General features: G+C 44.7%; 1 protein-coding gene across 1 annotated transcript in view; it reads left to right on the top strand.

Annotated features, from left to right (window-relative positions):
• Positions 1-19,681, top strand: part of LOC140197561 (15-hydroxyprostaglandin dehydrogenase [NAD(+)]-like) — a 69,417-nt gene extending 49,736 nt beyond the window's left edge. The window contains exons 5-7 of the mRNA XM_072257668.1: positions 11,917-11,993; positions 14,822-14,985; positions 19,384-19,681. Of these exons, the coding sequence (XP_072113769.1) occupies positions 11,917-11,993; positions 14,822-14,985; positions 19,384-19,522 (380 nt within the window). The 3' untranslated portion in view covers positions 19,523-19,681. The remainder of the gene's footprint in view (positions 1-11,916; positions 11,994-14,821; positions 14,986-19,383) is intronic.
• The last annotated feature ends 1,599 nt before the right edge of the window (positions 19,682-21,280 follow it).

Genomic DNA, 21,280 nt, shown 5'->3' with positions numbered 1-21,280 from the left:
CAGGGGTGTCACCTGCAAATTTATAAATGGCATTTGAGCTGCACAGTAATGAGTTTAGAGAGGCTAAGCACCCATCCTTGAGGTGCACCTGAGTTATAGCACTCTGCAGAAGTCTTAGGCTCCCTAGATTTTTATATCAGGGGATCCCAACATTTTTTTATGACTTGGATCCCTACCATTAACCAAGTGGTCTGTGGACCCCAGGACACTATTTTATGTGGTTCCAGATGGTATGACCTCCACAAAGCTCTGCTCTCAACATCATCGAAGCTGCCTCTGGTTACGTGGACAGACAGAAGCAAGCGAGACAGCCAAAGTCTGCAGAACTGTGGCAAGTTCTCCAAGATGCTTGGAACAACCTACCAGCCAATTTTATTGTAAAATTGAACTACAGTGTACCCAAGAGAATTGATGCAGTTTTTAAGGCAAAGGATGGTCATACCAAATATTGATTTGATTTAGTTTTTTTACTGTTTTCTGCTCTATATAGAAAAAAATTATATTTAGAAATTTTGCATCATTTTTAGAAGCATCTTCTTCACTTTATAGAATATTTTTGCATATGCCTAAGACTTTTGCATAGTATTGTAGTTATCAGTGAGGAGCAGACTAGATAGTGAAGTGATAAATAGACTATGCAAAACAAGACATCAGTACAGAGCCAAGTCCATGGTAGTGGAAGAGGCTGTCCATAGTTTTCTCTTGCTGGAGTAGGATCAGTTCAAAAACAGGATCATGGGTGGTCCTGAACCTAGTGGTGTAGGACTTTGGACTTCTGTATCTCCTGCCTGACAGCAGCGAGAAGGCATGACCTAGATAGTGTGGCTTGCTGATGACAGGTGCTGCCTTCCTGTAGATTCTGTCAATGGTGGGGAAGGCTTTGCTTGTAATGGACTGGGCTGTGTCCATACTCTGTGCAGCCTCTTGTGTTGCTGTGTGTTAGAATTGCCATATCAGGCCACAACGCAACCAGTTAGGATTCTTTTGGCATATTTGCTTTCATAAATCCACATTAACCCTGCCCAATCCTGTTAATATTTCCTAAGCGTTTCTAAACCACTTCCATGATAATAGAAACAAGCACGTTCCATACCACTGGTTTCAGGATAACTGGCCTGTCATTCCTGTTTCCTGTCTCCTTTGTTTGGAATGTTCCACATTTAATCTATAAGAACAATTCAAGAATTTCCATATCTACTTCCTTCTAAACTCCTAGGATGTAAGTCGTCGTGTTGAAGGTATTCCTACTCCTGTACTCGCCACTCATTGGGAACATTCGTGCTGTATCTATCCAGTCGTACAGCACAGTATCGGGTCCTTCAGCCCATGCTGACCAAACTGTGCATCACAGCTAGTCCCATTTACCACCATTTGGCTAATAGACAATAGATGCAGGAGTAGGCCATTCAGCCCTTCGAGCCAGCACTGCCATTCACTGTGATCATGGCTGATCATCCACAATCAGTATCCAGTGCCTGCCTTATCCCCATAAACTTTGATTCCACTATCTTTAAGAGCTCTATTCATCCCTTTCTTGAAAACATTCAGAGACTTGGCCTCCACTGCCTTCTGGGGCAGAGCATTCCACATATCCACCACTCTCTGGGTGAAAAAGTTTTTCCTCAACTCCGTTCTAAATGGCCTACCCCTTATTCTTAAACTACGGCCTCTGGTTCTGGACTCACCCATCAGCGGGAACATGCTTCCTGCCTCCAGCGTGTCCAATCCCTTAATAATCTTATATGTTTCAATCAGATCCCCTCGCATCCTTCTAAATTCCAGTGTATACAAGCCCAGTCGCTCCAATCTTTCAATATATGACAGTCCCTCCATCCCAGGAATTAACCTTGTGAACCTATACTGCACTCCCTCAATAGCAAGAATGTCCTTCCTCAAATTTGGAGACCAAAACTGCACACAATACTCTGGGTGTGGTCTGACCAGGGCCCTGTACAGCTGCAGAAGGACCTCTTTGCTCCTATGCTCAATTCCCCTTGTTATGAAACTTATAAACCTTTCCACTGAGACCTGCCTTACTCTTCACCCTTTCAGAAGGCCTAGACTATAAAAGCAAGGATACATTGTTGAGGCTTTATAAAGCACAGGTGAGGCCTCACTTGGAATATTGTGAGCACTTTTGGGCTCTTTGTCTAAGAAAGGATACGCTGACATTGGAGAGGGTCCAAAGGAGGTTCACGAGAATGATTCTGAGATTGAAAGGTTTGTCATATGAGGAGTGTTTGATGGCTCTGGCCCTCTACTCACTGGAATTCAGAAGAATGAGGGATGACCTCATTGAAACGTATTGAAAGATGAAAGGCCTTGATCGAGTGGATGTGTGAGAATGTTTCCCATGACATAAGAGTCTAAAGCTGGAGGACACAAGTCTCAGAACAGAGGGGCATCCTTTTAGAATGGAGATGAGGAGAAATTTCTTTAGCTATAGAGAAGTGAATCTGTGAAATTCTTTGCCACAGGCAGCTATGGAGGCCAAGTCATTGGGTATATTTAATGCAGAGGTTGACAGATTCTTCATTAGTCAGGACATGAAGGGAGAAGGCAGGAGATTGGAGCTGAGAGGGAAAATGGACCAGCCATGATGAAATGGTGGAGCAGGGTCGATGGGTCAAATGGCCTAATTTTGCTCCATTATCTTATGGTGAATGTAACTCTGTCTCATTTTCACCATAATTCTGCTTTTTAATAAAAACAGAAAATGCTGGTGATATTCATCAGAGCAGGCGTAGCAACTCTCAAGTTCAACATCCTTCAGAATAAAGGCGCTCAATAAAAGTTCTTCACACTGAAATGTTATCTCGGTTTCTTTGTCTGTAGATGCTGCCTGACCTTGTAAGTGTTGCCAGCATTTATTGCTTTAATTTCAGATTTCCAGCATCTGCATTCATTGACTTTCTATCTGACTGGTTGTGTAGTCCAGTTTGTGGAAAAAATGTATCCTACAAATACTGGCAACATTTATGGAAAGGATCTGTGCAAACTCCTTCTCCTCAGTCAGGCGGGAGGATGAGATAGCAGCGCGCCGTGCGTGCACAGCTCTCCGGTGAAAATGATATTGTATCAGTTAAATAGGGGCTGTGGACAATTCTGATTTGATGGAGACAGACATGAAAGCACAGAGGAACATTTGGAGAAATTTCTGAAACACCAGTTCGCTGCCGTTGTTACTGCGCGATCGAGAATCTCTGGAGGGAAGGCCCCAAAATCCCCGGCTTTGCCTGCTGCTGACGACCAAGATTGAGGTCGAATCATTTGGATAGAGATGGTGCTCAGTACTGGGTGTCGGAGGGCCGATCGGAGGCTCGAAGTTTTCGGATGACTCAGAGTTGGACTGTGGTTGGGCATGGCAGGGAGAGTTTTCTTCCTTCTCCTGTCTGTGTGAGATGTGGGACATTTGAGAGACTTTGAACTCTTTTACTGTGCCATGGACTGTTCTTCATCAAGTTATGGTATTGTTGCACTGTTGTAACTATATGTTATAATTATGTGGTTTTGTCAGTCTTTTCAGTCTTGGTTTGTCCTGTGTTTTGTGATATCATACCAGAGGAAATATTGTATCATTTCTTAATGCATGCATTACTAAATGACAATAAAAGAGGACTGCGTGTCTTCATAATCTAATCTAAAAAAATATACCTCTATGCAACTGTGTGATAGTCTTCCTAACCAACAGACCTCAGATAGTCAGAATGCACAACCACTCCTTCCTCCCCAACATGAGTGCCTTCCAGATCTGTGTGCTGAGCCCATTGTTGTACACTGTGCTCACACCGGACTACATGGCCAAACACCTGAGGAATCGCATTGTCAAGTTTGCCGATGACATGATAGGGGGTGGGGCTCAGCACCGATAACGATGACATTGCCTACCGAAAGGAGGTGGAAGAGCTTGAGCCCCAGTGCCAGGCAAGTAACCTCTTCTTCAATGTCAACAAGACAAAGGAGATAGTTATCAGCTTTAGGAGAACTCACACCCCTCTTTATATTGACGGCACAGCGGTGCCAGACAAGTAACCTCCACACTTCCCATCACCACTACTTTATCATTTCATGTCAGTCGCCTTATATACAGACACTCCAGTGCCTAGCATCACTATATGGGTTTTTGATTAGCCAGGGCATCAAAAAGTATAGGGAGAAGGCAGGGGAGTGGAGATGACTGGAAGAATTGGATCAACCCATGATTGAATGGTGGAGCAGACTCAATGGGCCAAATGGCCTACTTCTGCTCCTATATCTTACGGTCTTATGGTCTTATACAATGAATCTATATACAGGTCGACCTTCACTAATCCGGCACCATTGGGACCTGAGGAGTGCCGGATTAGTGAAAATGCGGAATTACAGAAGGATCACATAAAGCATAATCAGTGCCGGATTATCGAAGGAACCAGATTACAGGTAGTCGGATGAGTGAAGGTTGACCTGTATATAAGATACTTTATGTATTTATAATATATTGTGTTGTTTTTTATTGTGCTCTTTACAGACATCCCACCTCTCCCGGGAGTTCCGGGAGTCTCCCGCATATGGATAGCAGCTCCCTGATGCCCGCAAATTATATACAATATCCCGGAAATCGATTTTTTAGAGAGGGAGAGGGACAAAAAAGAAAGAAAGAAAACGAATGAATCCTGCTTGATCTCTCTTTGTGCTAAGTAGACTGATCAGTTTTCTCTGTGGGCAGGCTTTACAGTCGACTTCTCTATCTCTTCCATATTCCATCAGTTCAGTTACTGCCGTCTGTAATGACGCTGAAATCATCCGGACAACTGTCGTTGATGAAGTACAAAAGCCTGGTGAAGAAATTCCCAAGGCTGGCGATGACAACCTGACTACGTGAGGCTGTCATATACGGGCAGGGCGCGTTGGCGTCTTCAAGGGGATTAGAGCGGGGTTTAAATTGGAGTGAAATTCCAAAATCATCCGCTAAGACATCTTTAAAAATGCGCTCGCAAGGAGCAAATTCTTCAGGGGGTTTTTCCTGAAATACTTCCACTTACAGGTACATCGAAGCCCATGATGGGCTGGGTTTAAGCACTGCTGTTTTCAGAAGAAAAAACGATTTTAATAAATACCTGGCCCCCACTGAGGTCTCGTCATTAGGACAGCGAACTGTTTACCTGTGCTGCGCACTTTATATGCATTTTGAATTACACTTTATTAAGTAATATGGTAATATATTGTTTTATGTGGTGTGCGTGATATATGTATTGTGGCTACGCCATGGTCCGGACAGGGATGGTTTTGTTTGCGGACAATCAGCCAGATGACAATAAACTTGAACTTGAAGATACAGAACTTCTAAATCAGTCATTTTAAACCCCCCATTTCGATGTAAAAAAGTAAGTTCTGATCCTGACTATTACAGGCAATGTGTGAGTGTGTGTGTGTGTGACTATGGACGTTAAGCAGCGCATACCTATAATAAGGATACACCTTATGCTATTATTTCTTTTAGGGACCACAATATGTTAGGGAGGCTAAGCGCAGGGAAGGCTGCTCAAGTATTTGACAGTTCTTTTCAGCAGAAAACCAAAGTCTGACGGAGAAGGTCACTAGAGCTGAGGTGTACTTTACATCTTTCATCTTTGAGCATAACCTGCCATCCAGGTGTGTAAGCACACAGGCAAGCTATTCAGGAAAATGTTTCCTGATTCAGAAATAGCAAAAAACTATGCCTGCTCATCAATCAAGACAGCAGCTATTGTGAACGTGGCACATTAAGACAGAATTCAGAAGTCAGCTGTCTCACAAAACACTTGTGAATCTGATGTCTTGCAAAATTAACAAATTCATTGACACAGACTGCTATGAGGTTGAGACTTCCGGTTGAGACCTCTCTGAAATAAGTTTTTGCAGGGTAGGATGTCTGTCTTTATCTTAATGTTTTTTTTGTGCTACATCAGTTCCAGAGTATCAATTCTCCTTTACACTAGTGTATTGGAAATGACATTAAACAATCATGAATAAACGGTCACACCTCAGGGCCGGGAAGGGTCTTGGTCTGAAACTTTTATTGTTTATTCTTTCAACAGATGCTGCCTGACCTGCTGAGTTTCTCCAGCGTTTTCTATGTGTTACTCTGGATTTCCAACATCTGCAGAATCACTTGTGTTTATCCTACAAATAGCATGCTAAGCGCAAGTCAGGTTAGAAAGAGTAACTTAACAGATCGACATTGGCACAAGCCAGGAATTTCTGCTGTTTGTGCTCTTTACCCTACTCAAAAAACCCAGGGACACATAAATAACCAACCATGCCAGCTTCCAGGATATGTATTAGTGAGTAAATAGAAACACTTATTCAGGCAATCCCTTTTATCTATCCACTGATCAGATTTTGTGTAGTAACTCCTTTGCCTTGTCGATTACTTTATCTATTTCTGGACTGGATTTCAAAAATTAACAGGAAAAAAGAGTAAACAGGGAGAACAGCAAACAAGGCTACGTTTCTGTGCCTGGATTATAAAGTACTACATCACTGATGAGGTCACCTACAATAATTTAGTTTTGGCCATGACTTATATGGATAAAGCTGCATGTAATTACATAATTATTGTATGCAGTTCAGGTCGCTCCTTTATACGAAGGATGTCGAGGCTTTGGGAAGAGTGCCAAAAGAGATTAGCAGGATGATGCCTGGATTCAAGGACATGTATCTTAACGAGAGGCTGGACAATCCTGGGTTGTTTCCTCTGCAGTGGCAGAGGCACAGGAGAGATCTGATAGAGATTTATAAGATTTTGAGAGGCGTAGAGTAGACAGACAGTATTTTTTTATATAAGGGTTGAAATACCTAATCCCAGAAGGCACGCATTTAAGGTGAGAGTGGTTAATTTCAAAGTCGAAGTGAGGGGCAAGTTTTTTTTTCACACAGAGAATGGTAGGTGACTGGAATGTGCTGCCTGGTGTGGTAGAGGCAGATACACTAGGGACTTTTAGGAGCATGAAAAATCCTGCATATGCTGGAAATGCAACCCACACAAAATGCTAGAGGAACCCAGCAGGTCAGGCAGCATCTATGAAAGTGAATAAACAGTTGATGTTTCATGCCAAGGTGATTCTTCAGGACTGGATGGGAAGGGAGAAGATACTGCAATAAAAAGCTGGGGGGAGGTGATAGGTGTAGCCATATGGGTAGGAAAGGTAAAGGTCTAGGGAGGATGGAGAAAGGTCCATAGAAGAAAGGGTAGGAAGGGGGGACCAGGAGGAGGCCCTTTTTTAATCTTAGCACAAGAGGCAGTCATGGACTGGCATTTTGGAATGGGGCTCTGAATTAAAACATTTGGCCACCAGGAAATTCCACTTTTGGCCGATAGAGCAGAGATGCTCAATGAAGCAGTCCCCCAATTTTCGACGGGTCTCACTAATGTAGGGGAAGCTGCATTGGAAGCACCGGACACAATAGCCAACCCCAACGGATTCACAGGTGGAGTATTGCCGGAAGGACTGCTTGTGGCCCTCCTGAATAGAGGTGAATGTGCAGGTGTATCACTTTGGCCTCTTGTAGGGATAAGTGCCGGGAGGGAGATTAGTGTGGAGGGACGAATAGAGAGGGGAATCATAGAGGGAGCGATCCCTGCAGAAAGAAAGTGGATTGGGCTGTTGCTAAAGATATGTTTCGTGGTGGATTCCTTTGGAGATGGCAGAAGTAGTGGACAATGATATGTTGGATACGGAGGTTCATGAGTTGGTAGGTAGGGACAAGAAGAACTCTATCGCCATTAAGGCAGCATGAAGAACCCAGAAACTTTAAGGAGACGTTTAGGTAGCCACATGAATGTGAGGAAATAGAAAGATATTGTATCGGCAGAAGAGATTCATTTAGTTAGCCATTCAATTGCTAATTTAATTGGTTCGGCACAACAATGTGGGCTGAAGGGCCTGTTTCTGTGTTGTATTCTTCTACGTGGAGTGTTATTAGATTACAGCAGTGTACTCTGCTCCTGCCTTACTGAAGTGAAATTTGAGCACAGATTTCATGTTGTCCTCCAGAGGTCAAAGCCTCTTGTCCTTAGGATTGGTGAAATGAGGTGCAGATCTAATCCCGCCATTTCAAAGGGCTTTAGGGTTAGGGTCCTTTATCTCCTTTTTGCTTTTCACTATGAACTGCGAGCATATGTGGATCAGCCACATTGCAATTACTCATCTCTGAGTATTTATATGAACATATGAATGCATCACTGAATTAGGTAAAATTCCAAAATTTAGTTGCTTTTGTACAATTTGCAAAGGAACAGTCTCCTGATAGTATGCACACAGTCTCATTTTTTTTTCATAGTCATAGTCATACTTTATTGATCCCGGGGGAAATTGGTTTCAGTACAGTTGCACCATAAATAATAAATAGTAATAGAACCATAAATAGTTAAATAGTAATATGTAAATTATGCCAGTAAATTATGAAATAAATCCAGGATCAGCCTATCGGCTCAGGGTGTCTGACCCTCCAAGGGAGGAGTTGTAAAGTTTGATGTCCACAGGCAGGAATGACTTCCCATGACGCTCTGTGCTGCATCTCGGAGGAATGAGTCTCTGGCTGAATGTACTCCTGTGCCCACCCAGTACATTATGTAGTGGATGGGAGACATTGACCAAGATGGCATGCAACTTAGACAGCATCCTCTTTTCAGACACCACCGTGAGAGAGTCCAGTTCCATCCCTACAACATCACTGGCCTTACGAATGAGTTTGTTGATTCTGTTGGTGTCTGCTACGCTCAGCCTGCTGTCCCAGCACACAACAGCAAACATGATCGCACTGGCCACCACAGACTCGTAGAACATCCTCAGCATTGTCCAGCAGATGTTAAAGGACCTCAGTCTCCTCAAGAAATAGAGATGGCTCTGACCCTTCTTGTAAACAGCCTCAGTGTTCTTAGACCAGTCCAATTTATTGTCAATTCGTATCCCCAGGTATTTGTAATCCTCCACCATGTTCACACTGACCCCCTGGATGGAAACAGGGGTCACCGGTACCTTAGCTCTCCTCAGGTCTACCACCAGCTCCTTAGTCTTTTTCACATTAAGCTGCAGGTGATTCTGCGCACACCATGTGACAAAGTTTCCTACCGTAGCCCTGTACTCAACCTCATCTCCCTTGCTGATGCATCCAACTATGGCAGAGTCATTCGAAAACTTCTGAAGATGACAAGACTCTGTGCAGTAGTTGAAGTCCGAGGTATAAATGGTGAAGAGAAAGAGAGACAAGACAGTCCCCTGTGGAGCCTCACTGCTGCTGATCACGCTGTCAGACACACAGTGTTGCAAGCACATGTACTGTGGTCTGCCAGTCAGGTAATCAAGAATCCATGATACCAGGGAAGCATCCACCTGCATCGCTGTCAGCTTCTCCCCAGCAGAGCAGGGCGAATGGTGTTGAACACACTGGAGAAGTCAAAAAAACATGACCCTCACAGTGCTTGCTGGCTTGTCCAGGTGGGTGTAGGCACGGTTCAGCAGGTAGACAATGGCATCCTCAACTCCTAGTCGGGGCTGGTAGGCGAACTGGAGGGGATCTAAGTGTGGCCTGACCATAGGCTGGAGCAGCTCCAGAACAAGTCTCTCCAGGGTCTTCATGATGTGGGAGGTCAATGCCACCGGTCTGTAGTCATTGAGGCCGCTGGGGCGCAGCATCTTCGGCACAGGGACGAGGCAGGACGTCTTCCACAATACAGGAACCCTCCAGAGCCTCAGGCTCAGGTTGAAGACATGGCGAAGTACTCCACATAGCTGAGGGGTACAGGCTTTGAGCACCCTGGTACTGACACCATCCAGTCCTGCAGTCTTGCTTGGGTTGAGACGTTTCAGCTGTCTTCTCACCTGTTCAGCCGTGAAGCCCACCGTGGTGGTTTTGTGTGGGGAAGGGGTATAGTCATGAGAGCAGGGTGGGGGACTGTGAGGACGGGTAGGAGGGGAGAGTGGAATATGTGTTGGTTGGGGGCCGACAACAGATGGCTCATGTGGGGGATGGGCAGGGGTCACAATGTCAAATCTGTTAAAGAACAGGTTAAGTTCTTTGGCCCTGTCTACACTGCCTTCAGCTCCTCTGTTGCTAGTTTCCCGGAACCCGGTGATGGTCCTCATCCCCCTCCAGACCTCTCTCATGTTGTTCTGTTGTTTTTCTTTTTGTTCTCCTTTCTAATCTCCCAGAACTGTATTATGTCTTTCTGAAGAAATGTGTTTCTCTCACTCTCGCAGAGTAATGCAACATGGTCCAATGGGTCCATGCCAAACACAGCATCCTGCCTGCTATTCCCAGTTGCCTATGTTCAGGCCAGGACCCTCCATTTACCTATCCAAATGCTTCGTAACCATTGCAAATGTAGCTGTGAGAACCATTTCTCATTTCAGACCCACACTACCCTCTGTGTAAAAATGTTACCTTTCAGGTCCCTTTTAAATGGCTTGTTCTTATCCCATATCTCTGCACTCCCCAGCTCCAGGGAAAAGACTATGAACTTTGTTGGTACCCTTCATGATTTTATAAACGTCCACGAGGTTACCACCCATTCTTCTACACCTCAAGGAATAAAGTTCCAGTGTAGCCAACCACACCCAATATCTTCGGCCCTCTAGTCCAGATAGTACACTCGTAAATCTCTCGTAAACCCTCTCCAGCTTGACTTCCTTATAACAGGATGACAAAGACTGTATACTGTACTCACCAAGGCTGTACACCATACTCCATGTGCAGCCTCATCTTAATCCTTAACCTCTTGTTTATAATTCCTTCTGCATTTTGGAAGGTTTAATCATGAAATAACTCATTGTAATGGTACTGTAAATCCAAGCAGATGTGAGACTGATTTGTAAATAGTAATGGAACATTATTGCATGCTGCCAGAGTTGTACAAACTCCATTGAATATTCATATCTCAGTTGTTAAAATCACTACACCCACCCCATTCCTTCTCCAAGTTTTCATCCAAGGGCTCCAGTTATGGACACTTGCCCTTCCTAGATTTTCATTAGAGGCTGCCTCTACACTCGTGACTCTGGAACCCTTCGCTATGACTCTCTCCCCCTGCTTCCCTTATGTTGCTAAACTCCTTAAATTAACCCCTTTCCCAGCTCGAAGTTCCTGTCTGCCTCAGCGCCAAATTGTATTTGATTGCGCTCTCATTAAACACCATGAGGTAGTTCGCCGTGAAACAGATGTTGAATAATCCTTTGTTGTACTTGCTCTCACAGAACATAAACAGGCCCTTTGACCCAGCTAGAGTATGCGGAACTGTTGTCCTGTCTAATCCCTCGAACCACACCTGAACCGCAGGCCTTTATCCCAGTGCCATCCACGTATTTATCCAAGCTTCTCTTAAATTTTGCAATCAAACCTCCATCCACCACTTCTGCTGGCAGTTCAGAACACGCTCGCACCATGCTGTTCTAGTGAACAAGTTCCCCCTCAGGTTCCCCGCAGTGGGTGGTGCGCCACAGAGGTTTAAAGGGCAGGTGGCAGAGAAGGCGTGCTGGGATGGGATGGGCTGGCGCAGGAGCACACACACCCAGCCCTGAAGGCACCAGGCAAGATCATTGGATTCTAAACATTTCCTTTATTGATCATTACAGAATGTCTCTCTGGTGCTTGCCACTCCCCCCCTCCCTTCCCCATTTCCCAACCATGATTCCCCTCTCTCTGCCCCTTTCCCACTCTCAGTCCACCTCAGACCCAGATCAGAATCAGGTTTATCATCACCCACATATGTCACAAAATTTGAATTTTTTGCGGCAGCAGTACAGTGCAATACATAAAATTACTACAGTACTGTGGAAGTGTCTTAGGCACCCCAGCTATATATATATGTGCCTAAGACAGACCTTTATACGGTACTGTATGCTACCTATTTGTTTCAGCTATTTCATCTCCTTGCTTTGTTTTGTTTTATCCTTTTAGGTATATACCCAGCGCCGCATGGGCCAGTGTACACAGCCACAAAACACGGTGTCGTTGGTTTCACCAGGGCAATAGCAGTGAGTACACACAAGTCCTCCCACAATCATTAACCTTCCCTGCTCAACTTCATTCTCTTGCTAATACTTAATGTAGCTGATTAAAACAGCATTTAAAATGCCGTGTCCACTGGTCACGTGAACTGCCGGTGGATTTCGGCACGAGGGAGCTTTGCCCGGTACACTGATGCAGAGTTTCTTCACCCTGCCACCCCAGCAGGTTTTAGGTCTACCGTATGGCTAGCAACCCCTGGTGCTTCATGTTAAAACGTTACCATTCTCTGTACCTGCTCTCTGTTGCACTGCATATCGAAGCAGAAAGACTTCCCATCCAGGAACCTGCACAACTGGCTTCAGGAAGGCCACTTAACAAAGAATGTTGTTCACCCTCTTCTCCTGGACTGGGTTTGCAGCAGTTTGTAGAAGGGCTTTTAACATTGAAATCACCATGTCACTAAAACCCCAATTGTACTAGTTGTTTGGTTCCTTAAGGTCGTTACAACCCAGGATGGGGGGTGGGGAGGGTGGAGTACAGTGGTAGTGAGCGTGAGCTTCCACTACCAATTCAGAACATAAGACCATAAGATATAGGAGTTGAATTCAGCCATTTGGCCCATCTAGACTGTTCTGCCAGTTTGTCATGGCTGATCGTTTTCCCGCTCAGCCCCAATCTCCTGCCTTCTCCCCACATTCCATCATGCTCCCGTTGATCTGCATCTCAAATAGCCTCTGACAACCAAGTCCGGCTCCTAGCCTTCACATGTGGCTCAGCTACTAAGCCCAATGGAAATATTTCTACTGACAGAAGAAGGAGCAAAGGCCACTGGCACCTTGAAACCAGTCACTTTGGACAGCTGTTCAGCTGTGGTTGGCAGCTCATCTAGGAGGAGGAAACCTCTGATCTCAAACCTGTGCTGCCGTGTGGCTCTACCCACTCGTGGGGAAGGCTTTGGGAGTAAACCCCAAGGAAGAGTCTGGAGCTGAGGCCCCTAAGGCAGCCTTAAGTTGATTTCAGCATTGACTGGCAACTCTTGTAACACTGCTGGTGCCAAACTGTATCGGTATCTGCCATTCCTTTGGATTCATCAGTTGCGTGGAGAGGGGGTGCCTGTTATACGGGCAACAGCTCCCTCTCCATATTGTACTGCCCTGACTCGTGTATCGTGCTGATAGCAGAGAAGCCAACATCCATGTTCGACCCCAACTAATGAACAAACTCAAATGGGTGTTAAGTGACTTCAAGCCATTGAAGTTTTACTTAGTCAGTACACACTGTTGCTTCCCTGCACTAGAAGACTAGTAACTTTTGCTAAAGAAACACTCACAAATACTGGAGGAACTCTGCAAATCAGGCTGCATCTATGGAGGGAAATAAACAGTTGATGTTTCAGGCTGAGAACCTTCATCAGTACTGGGAAGGAAGGGGGAACTGTTCTCTTCACCTGCTCATCACCTCTGTCTGGTGCCTATCCTCTTCCCCTTTCTTCCATGGTCCACTGTCCTCTTCCCCTTTCTCCATGGTCCACTGTCCTCTTCCCTTTTCTTCCATGGTCCACTGTCCTCTTCCCCTTTCTTCCATGGTCCACTGTTCTCTTCCCCTTTCTTCCATGGTCCACTGTCCTCTTCTAACAGATTCCTTCTTCTCCAGCCCTTTATCTCTTCCACCTACCACTTCCCGGCTTCTCACTTCATCCCCCCCTCTGCTCCTCACCTATCACCTGGCAGCTTGTACTCCTTCCCCTCAGCCCACCTTCTTACTCTGGCTTCTACCTTCCCTTCCTTTCCAGTCCCGACGAAGGGTCACGGCCCAAAGTGTCGACAGTTTATTGCTCTTCATAGACTTGCTGAGTTCCTCCAGCATTCTGCATGAGCTGCTTAAGATTTCCGGCATCTGCAGAGTCTCTTGTGTTTATGAATTTTGCTTATGAGTCTTATCGACACTATTGGAGGTACTGTACAGTTGAATAGAGGTTAAATTATTGGACTGTAGTCATGCAACGATCTTTGTTTTGAATGAACTCAATGACTGAGTCTCCACAGCGAGTTCACCACCTTCTGAGTGAAAAGATTTCTTTCTCATCTCAGTCCAAAATGGCCTACCCCTTAATTTGACATCACAGTCCAGGGTACAATCTTGCTGGAGTAACCTTGTTGGCTATTGACATTCAAGATGTAAGCCCACCGTTGCCTTTACACTATGAGTAAAGGCTGTGAACCTCCAAGAGAACCACAACCTTGTTGCTGGGTTTGGAGGTTTGCATGCCTTAATGACCCGGAGAGCTATGTTGACTGGAGTCAAGGCTGTATGCTTTGGCTGTTGGTATGGTCACCCATGCCAAACAGGTCAGAGGGTAGAGGCCAGACTAAGAGTGGTCCACCAGTCCTCCAGGTCAGGGGTTCAACTCAGAACTAACAACTGACTGATAAAACAAAATTGCTGTGGAAACAGCAATGAAGAATCCTTCTACACCTGAGTGCAATGGTATTCCTGAGCCTCCACCTGGGACTTCCGTGACTGACAGTAGTGAAAACACAAAGGAAGCTACTGCTGTGATGAAGGAAGCCCCGAACACTGCCAGAGATGGAAGACCTTCAATGCTGCCCCAAACGCCAGTGCTGTAATGGGCAGTAAGTAAAAGGGTGTAAAGGGCCAATCCCAAAAACAAAATGGCTTCCCAGCCTATTTCTGCACAGTAGAAATTCTTAAGGTGAGCAAACCTTCCAGCTTCGCCTTGTCTTAGAATTCTCACAGAGGTTCATCTGCTGACCTTTACCTGCCTCAGATTGTGTGTGCTTAACTCGACCACTTGGCATGGCAGGAGGTAACTCCCCTGTGTCTTTGCTTTCAGGCCACATCAAAATTGGCAGGCTACGGAGTCCGGGTCAACACCATTTGTCCAGCCTTTGTGGACACTCCCCTGCTTAACTCTGTTGACAGCCAGGAAATGATGGGGAAGTTTTACATTTTCAAGGACACTGTCAAAGAATTGATTGATCACTATGGAATATTAGAGTAAGTACATTTTGAGAGATGTTTATGTAGAACGATGGTCTGTGATAAGATATCAAATAGAAAATCTAGGGAAGTATCAATCGGTCAAGTATTATCTGTTAAGGGTGAAACAGGATCATTGTTTTAGGTCAATGACTGTTTCATAAAAATCAGATGAAGATCTGAGGTAAAAGCAGTTTATGTTGGGAGAGACAAGTGGACAGAGAGGATTAAGGAAAACCTTCATTTACCCCAACAGATCGGATTTCCCGGTGACCACCCATTTTAATTCTACCTCCCATTCTGGCACATTGGTCTGTGGCCTCCACTACTACCACAAAGAGGCCAATCTAAAGTTAGAGGAGCAACACCTCATTTCATCTGGGTAGCCTCCATACTGATGGCATGAACATCGATTTCTCTAACTTCCATAATTTCTCTCCCCTCCTTCCCCTTTTTTTCTGTTCCAGTTCTCTACTCTGGCTTCCCTCTTACCCCTTCTCCTCACCTGCCCATTACCTCTGTCTGTGCTCCTCCTCCTTCCCTTTCTTCCGTGGTTCACTGTCCAATCAGATTCATTTTTCTTGAGCCCTTTACCTTTTCCACCTATCACTCCCACCTTCTCACTTCATCCACCCTCGCCCGTCCACCTGGCTTCTCCTATCACCTTCTAGCCTGCCCTCCTCCTCCTCCCCCACCTCCTTAATCTGTTTTCTTCCCCTTCCTTTCCAGTTCTGACTAAGAGTTTCAGCCTGAAACATCAACGGTTTATCCCGTTCTGTAAATGCTGCCTGACCTGCTGAGTTCCTTCAGCACTTTGTGTGAGTTGCTGAGGAATAAAAGAGGTTCCAAGACAACAAAGTGACCCCAGCTGGTGAAGGTGTGGTTTCTTACTCCAGTAACTTGAGATCAATCCAGATCCCTGGTTATGAGTGTGTGGAGTTTGAATGTCTCCCCGTGACTTAGGCCATAAGATGTAGCAGCAGAAAACATGCAGCTTAAGTGGCCACTTAAAATTAGCATAGTATAATTACAGTACCAGCGACCCAGGTTCAGTTCCTGCCGCTGTCTATAAGGAGTTTGCATGTTCTCACTGTGACCATGTGGGATTCCTCCAGTTGCTCCAGTTTTCTAGGGAGCTGGTGGTAGACCAGGACTAGCTAAGGTACCGGTGACCCCTGTTTCCATCCAGGGGGTCAGTGTGGACATGGTGGATGATTACAAATACATGGGGTTACTATTTATTATTTATGGTGCAACTGTAACGAAAACCAATTTCCCCCCGGATCAATAAAGTAGGACTAACTAACTAACTAACTAACTCTCTCAGTCCAAAGATGTACCGGCTGGTAGGTTAATTAGTCATTGAAAATTGTCTCATGATTAGGCTAGGGTTAAACCTGGGGTTGCTCGGTGGCACAGCTCGAAGGGCCTATTCCACCCTGTATCTCAATAGGTAAATAGTAACGATGACCCTAACTCTGTGGGTTTGTGACAGAATCCAGGGAGAATTGTTGGGAGTGCTGGTGTTAGTATACGTACAGTAGGTGTTTGATGATTGGCACAGGCTCAGTACGCCAAAGGGCCTGTTTCTGTGTGGTATTGTCTATGTAGAGATCAGGAGCAAAGGGGATGGTGAAGCTAGTGTAACGGTTCGCAGTGATCAGGGGAAAGATTTTAAAAGGATCTGAGGCACAACTTCTTTGCGCAGAGGGAGGGGTGTATACCGTACTATGCAAATGTCTAAGGCACATATCTATAGCTATGGCGCCCAAGACTTTTGCACGGTACGGTATTTACAATGTGGAGTGGAGAGTGAGTTTGTAAATCTGGTGGGAACAAAGGATGTTGGGAATGGAGAGAGAGGAGCACCGCTGGAGGGGTGCCAGCGGTGTGGGTGGTGCAGGTACAGACACACCCAGCAATGAGGCACCGGGCAGGCTCATTTGATTCCAAACAATTGGTGTATTGATCAAAGAGTGCTATATGAGGTCATTCTTACCCTCAGCCATTAGGCTGTATAATGAGTCGACTTATAGTCGGGGAAGTGATGGCCCCCTCCTGTTAGACTGTTTAAGATAATTTGTTTTTTTTATTCTTTCTTCCTTCTCTTCTAATATTTGTTTATTTCTACCGTAATATTTAGGATCAATAATGTATCTATCTATCACAGAATGTCTCTCTGGTGCTTCCCGTTCCCTCCCCTCTCCCTTCCCCTTTTTCCAACTATGATTCCCCTCTCTCTGCCCCCTTCCCACTCTCAGTTCACGATAGAGACCCAGATCAGATAGAGACCCGTATCCGCTGGATACTATAGAGAGAGTGCAGAGGAGATTTACAAGGATGTTGCCTGGATTGGGGAGCATGCCTTGTGAGAATAGGTTGAGTGAACTTGGTCTTTTCTGCTTGGAACAACGGAGGATGAGCAGTGAATTCGGCAGTGGTGAGAGGCATTGATCGTGTGGATAGCCAGAGGCTTTTTCCCGAGGTTGAAATGGCGAACACGAGGGGGCATAGTTTTAAGATGCTTGGAAGAAGGTACAAGGGGGATGTCAGAGGTAAGTTTTTCACACAGAGAGTGGTGGGTGCATGGATAACTTCTTGATTAGTCAGGGCACCAAAGGTGGTGGAGGTCTTTTAAGAGGCTCTTAGATAGGTACGTGGAGCTTAGAAAAATAGAGGGCTATGTGGTGGGGAATTCTAGGAAGCTTCTAGAGCGGGTTACATGGTTGGCACAACATTGTGCGCTGAAAGGCTTGTAATGTGCTGTAGATTTCTATGTTTCTATATATCAGAATCAGGTTTATGTCGTGCAATTTGTTTTTCTTTGTGGCAGCAGTACAGTGCAATACATAAAATTACTACAGTACTGTGGAAGTGTCTTAGGCAGCCTAGCTCTACATGTGTGCCTCAGACTTTGGCAAAGTACTGTCTGGAATGACTTGCCAGAGGAAGAGTGATGCAGGTACAATAACAACATTTGAAGGATGCTTGGACAGTTACAGTATCACAACGGACGTGCAGTGAAAGTGGAGAAATAAAGAGCAGGGTCCACAGTGAGGTAGAATGGAGATCAGGAGTTTATCTTTTAGTGTAGGAGGGCTCCATTCACAGTGGAATAGAAGCTCTTCTTGAGAGTGGGGTTACCTACTCTCAGGATTTTCTGTCTTTTGCCCAACGGGAGTGGGGAGAAGAGAGATTGATGGGGTGAGAGTGGTCTTTAGGTCCTCAATGGGCTTAGGGTTTATGTTGGCTGGTGTGCCGAGTCAGAAGGAAGTGTAGGTGGAGTCAATAGAGGGGAGGCTCATTAAACATTGATTGATCAACAGTTCAGGTAGTGGTTGTGTAATGCTTTACAGCACCAGTGATTGTGAATTGGGGTTCAATTCCCACCGTTGCTTGTAAGAGATTGTACTTTCTCACGCATGTTTCCGCTGGGTGCTCCACTTTCCTCCGACATTCGAAGGACACACAGATTAGAGTTAGTAAACTTTTGGTGCAGGAAACATGGCAACACTTCCGGACTGTGCCCAGCTTGTTCTCAGATTGTGTTGGTTATTGAAACAGGTAACATACAGTACATCATGAGAATGATTCCAGGAATGAAAGGGTTACTGTATGAGGAAGGTCTGGCAGCTCTTGGGCTGTATTCCCTGGAGTTCAGGAGAATGAGGGGGGATCTCATGGAAACATTCCAAATATTAAAAGGCCTGAACAGATTAGATATGGCAAAGTTACTTCCCATGGGAGGGGAGTCTCGGACAAGAGGGCACGACTTCAGGATTGAAGGACGTCCATTTAGAACAGAGGTGCAGAGAAATTACTGTAGACAGAGGGTGGTAAATCTGTGGAATTTGTTGCCAGGAGCGGCTGTGAAGGCCAAGTCATTGGGTGCATTTAAGGCAGAGATAGTAGGTTCTTGATTAGGCAGGGCATCAAAGAGTATGGGGAGAAGGCAGGGGAGTGGGGATGACTAGAAGAATTGGATCAGCTCATGAATGAATGGCGGAGCAGACCTGATGGGCCGAATGGCCTATTTCTGCTCCTATGTCTTATGGTCTTATGTTCTGGTGTTCCAATGTAAATGTGACAAAGAAATAAATCTTCAAATGCATTGGATTCCACCACCTTTTCTGTCAGCATATTCCAGATACTCTCTGTAAAATTACAGGTTATCTTCTTAATGAGCCAGACCCAAGCAAACAATTTCTTTCACATTATTTGTCAATTGATCCTTGATTGTAGGTTAGCACAGGCACATTTCACATAAAGGTGGTATCTAATTTCTAGATCATGGATATATATCAGTCATGGTAGTAAACAGCAGAACACATTTTAAATTGCTTAATAGGACTGATTGCTTCTGCATGCAGTTGAATATGTTTTTGTCTTATCCTCTATTTTATTTGCAATTTCCAGCCCTGCATTAATCGTTCAGGGACTGATGAAAATAATTCAAGAGGAAGACTTGAATGGAGCAGTAATGAGAATAACCAAGACAAAGGGAATCCACTTTGAAAATTATGACTCGGCTCTGGTTCAGCCAGCACTAAAGTAAACTATCACCAAGAAGTGCTGTGTCTTGCCAGGAGTGCACTATCTGGACAGGGGACTCAACGGAGCAGAAAGAACTTTTGCTTTGGCACCTATGCAAACTGATAGTACACACTTGTTCCTGGGTGTCCTTTCTCTTTGGATTAAATTATTTATAAATTGATTTTGTTTATGCAGTCCTGAAATGTAAGATCATTGAGGATTCCTTCAGCTAATTTTGATGTAAATTAAAAGCAGCTTGAATTTTGATGCTCCTTCCATAGAAAAGGTTATCTGGGCATTGTATACTTCAGGATAATTCCTGAACTGCTCAAACTTCAGGCTACAATGACAAATAATCATTCAAATTCCATCAAAATTATTACGGTGCCTTTAATATAATATTGTCATAATCATTATTATGTGCCGTGCGGTATGACGTGGACGATCATGGTCTTCATCCATGACCAGGATTGCTTTTGGCAAATTTATCTGCTGAGGTGGTTTGCCATTCTCTTCTTCTGGGCAGTATCTTTACAAGAGGGGTGACCCCTATCATTATCAACACTCTTCAGGGATTGTCTGCCTGACGTCAGTGGTCGCATAAATAGGACTTGTGTGACTTGCATCGCTAAGCAGGTACTACATCTCGCCCAAGGGTAACCTGCAGGCTAACGGAGGAAAGGAGCACTTTACACTTCCTTTAGTAGAGATATATCTACACCCCGTCACCTATTTAATATAACAGGGAATGCAAAATTTTAGAAAAAGTGACTGGAAATTCTGGTGGGAAATAGAGGCTTTAAAGGGCATTTTAGAGGAGGGAAAGTTTAAGTTTTGCCAAGGTACCTGTGAAATCAAGGCTGAGGAACCTTATGGCAGCGTACCTCATTACAGCACCGCTCAAGGATCACCCATCATTGTCTGCAGTCCACGTTGCTGAGTGCTGGGGAGTAGATATGTTTACCAACCACCTCTCTGGAAGGGGCAAAAGGATAGATGTTCTTTGCCAGCTGCCCCCATGAATTGGAGAGTTCCAGCCATTTAGTTCAGGGTTTCGTAAGGAATAAAAATTTAGAGTGTCTGTCGTAAATATGATTCCTGTGAGAGAAAGAGGAGCAGTGCAAAGCTTCATCCTTTCTCTGTGAGATTAGGAATGGAGAGCCTCATCAATTTCAGCATCGTGAAGAGATTTGAAAACAGTCCATTTAAGTATTTCAACATTAAGTAGGTTAGTCTGGAAAGAGAGAAAGAATGCTCCTCCAACTTATTCTGCTCAAGTTATTCTTCCCTCCCCACCAACATCTTTTTTTATCAGGCCACTTAAGTGAAAATCAAGCTTTAAGGATCACATGCTTCTAGCGGGTCTATATTTTGACATTTAAAGTCTTTTTCTTTCGGTGTCACTTTCACACTGGGACCAAAGATTACTGTATCTTTTAGCAAAGGCAGCAAAAGTAACTTGAAGTGATTAATGTTAATTTGTTCAAATCAAACACGTCGGCTCTGTAATATTTCATCATTGATAACATTATCTGGCTTTCACGAGGTCTTTTGTTTTCAAAACACAAGAGATTCTGAGATGCTGGAAATCCAGAGAACACATGCACAAAATGCTGGAGGAACTCTGTAGGTCAGGCAGCATCTATGGAGAGGAATTCTGAGCTGAGACCCTTTGTCAGGATTTGCTTTGTTTTTATGATTAGTGGAAAAGCAAAGTTTGAACGAACAATATCCACAACCCGGAAACAATTTTTATCAACCTAATGAAGGTTCTCAGCCC

Source organism: Mobula birostris, chromosome 5 (genome assembly GCF_030028105.1).
Source record: "Mobula birostris isolate sMobBir1 chromosome 5, sMobBir1.hap1, whole genome shotgun sequence".
NCBI lineage: Eukaryota > Metazoa > Chordata > Chondrichthyes > Myliobatiformes > Myliobatidae > Mobula > Mobula birostris.
Note: the sequence above shows the minus strand (reverse complement) of the source record. Positions and strands in the feature narration are given on the sequence as shown.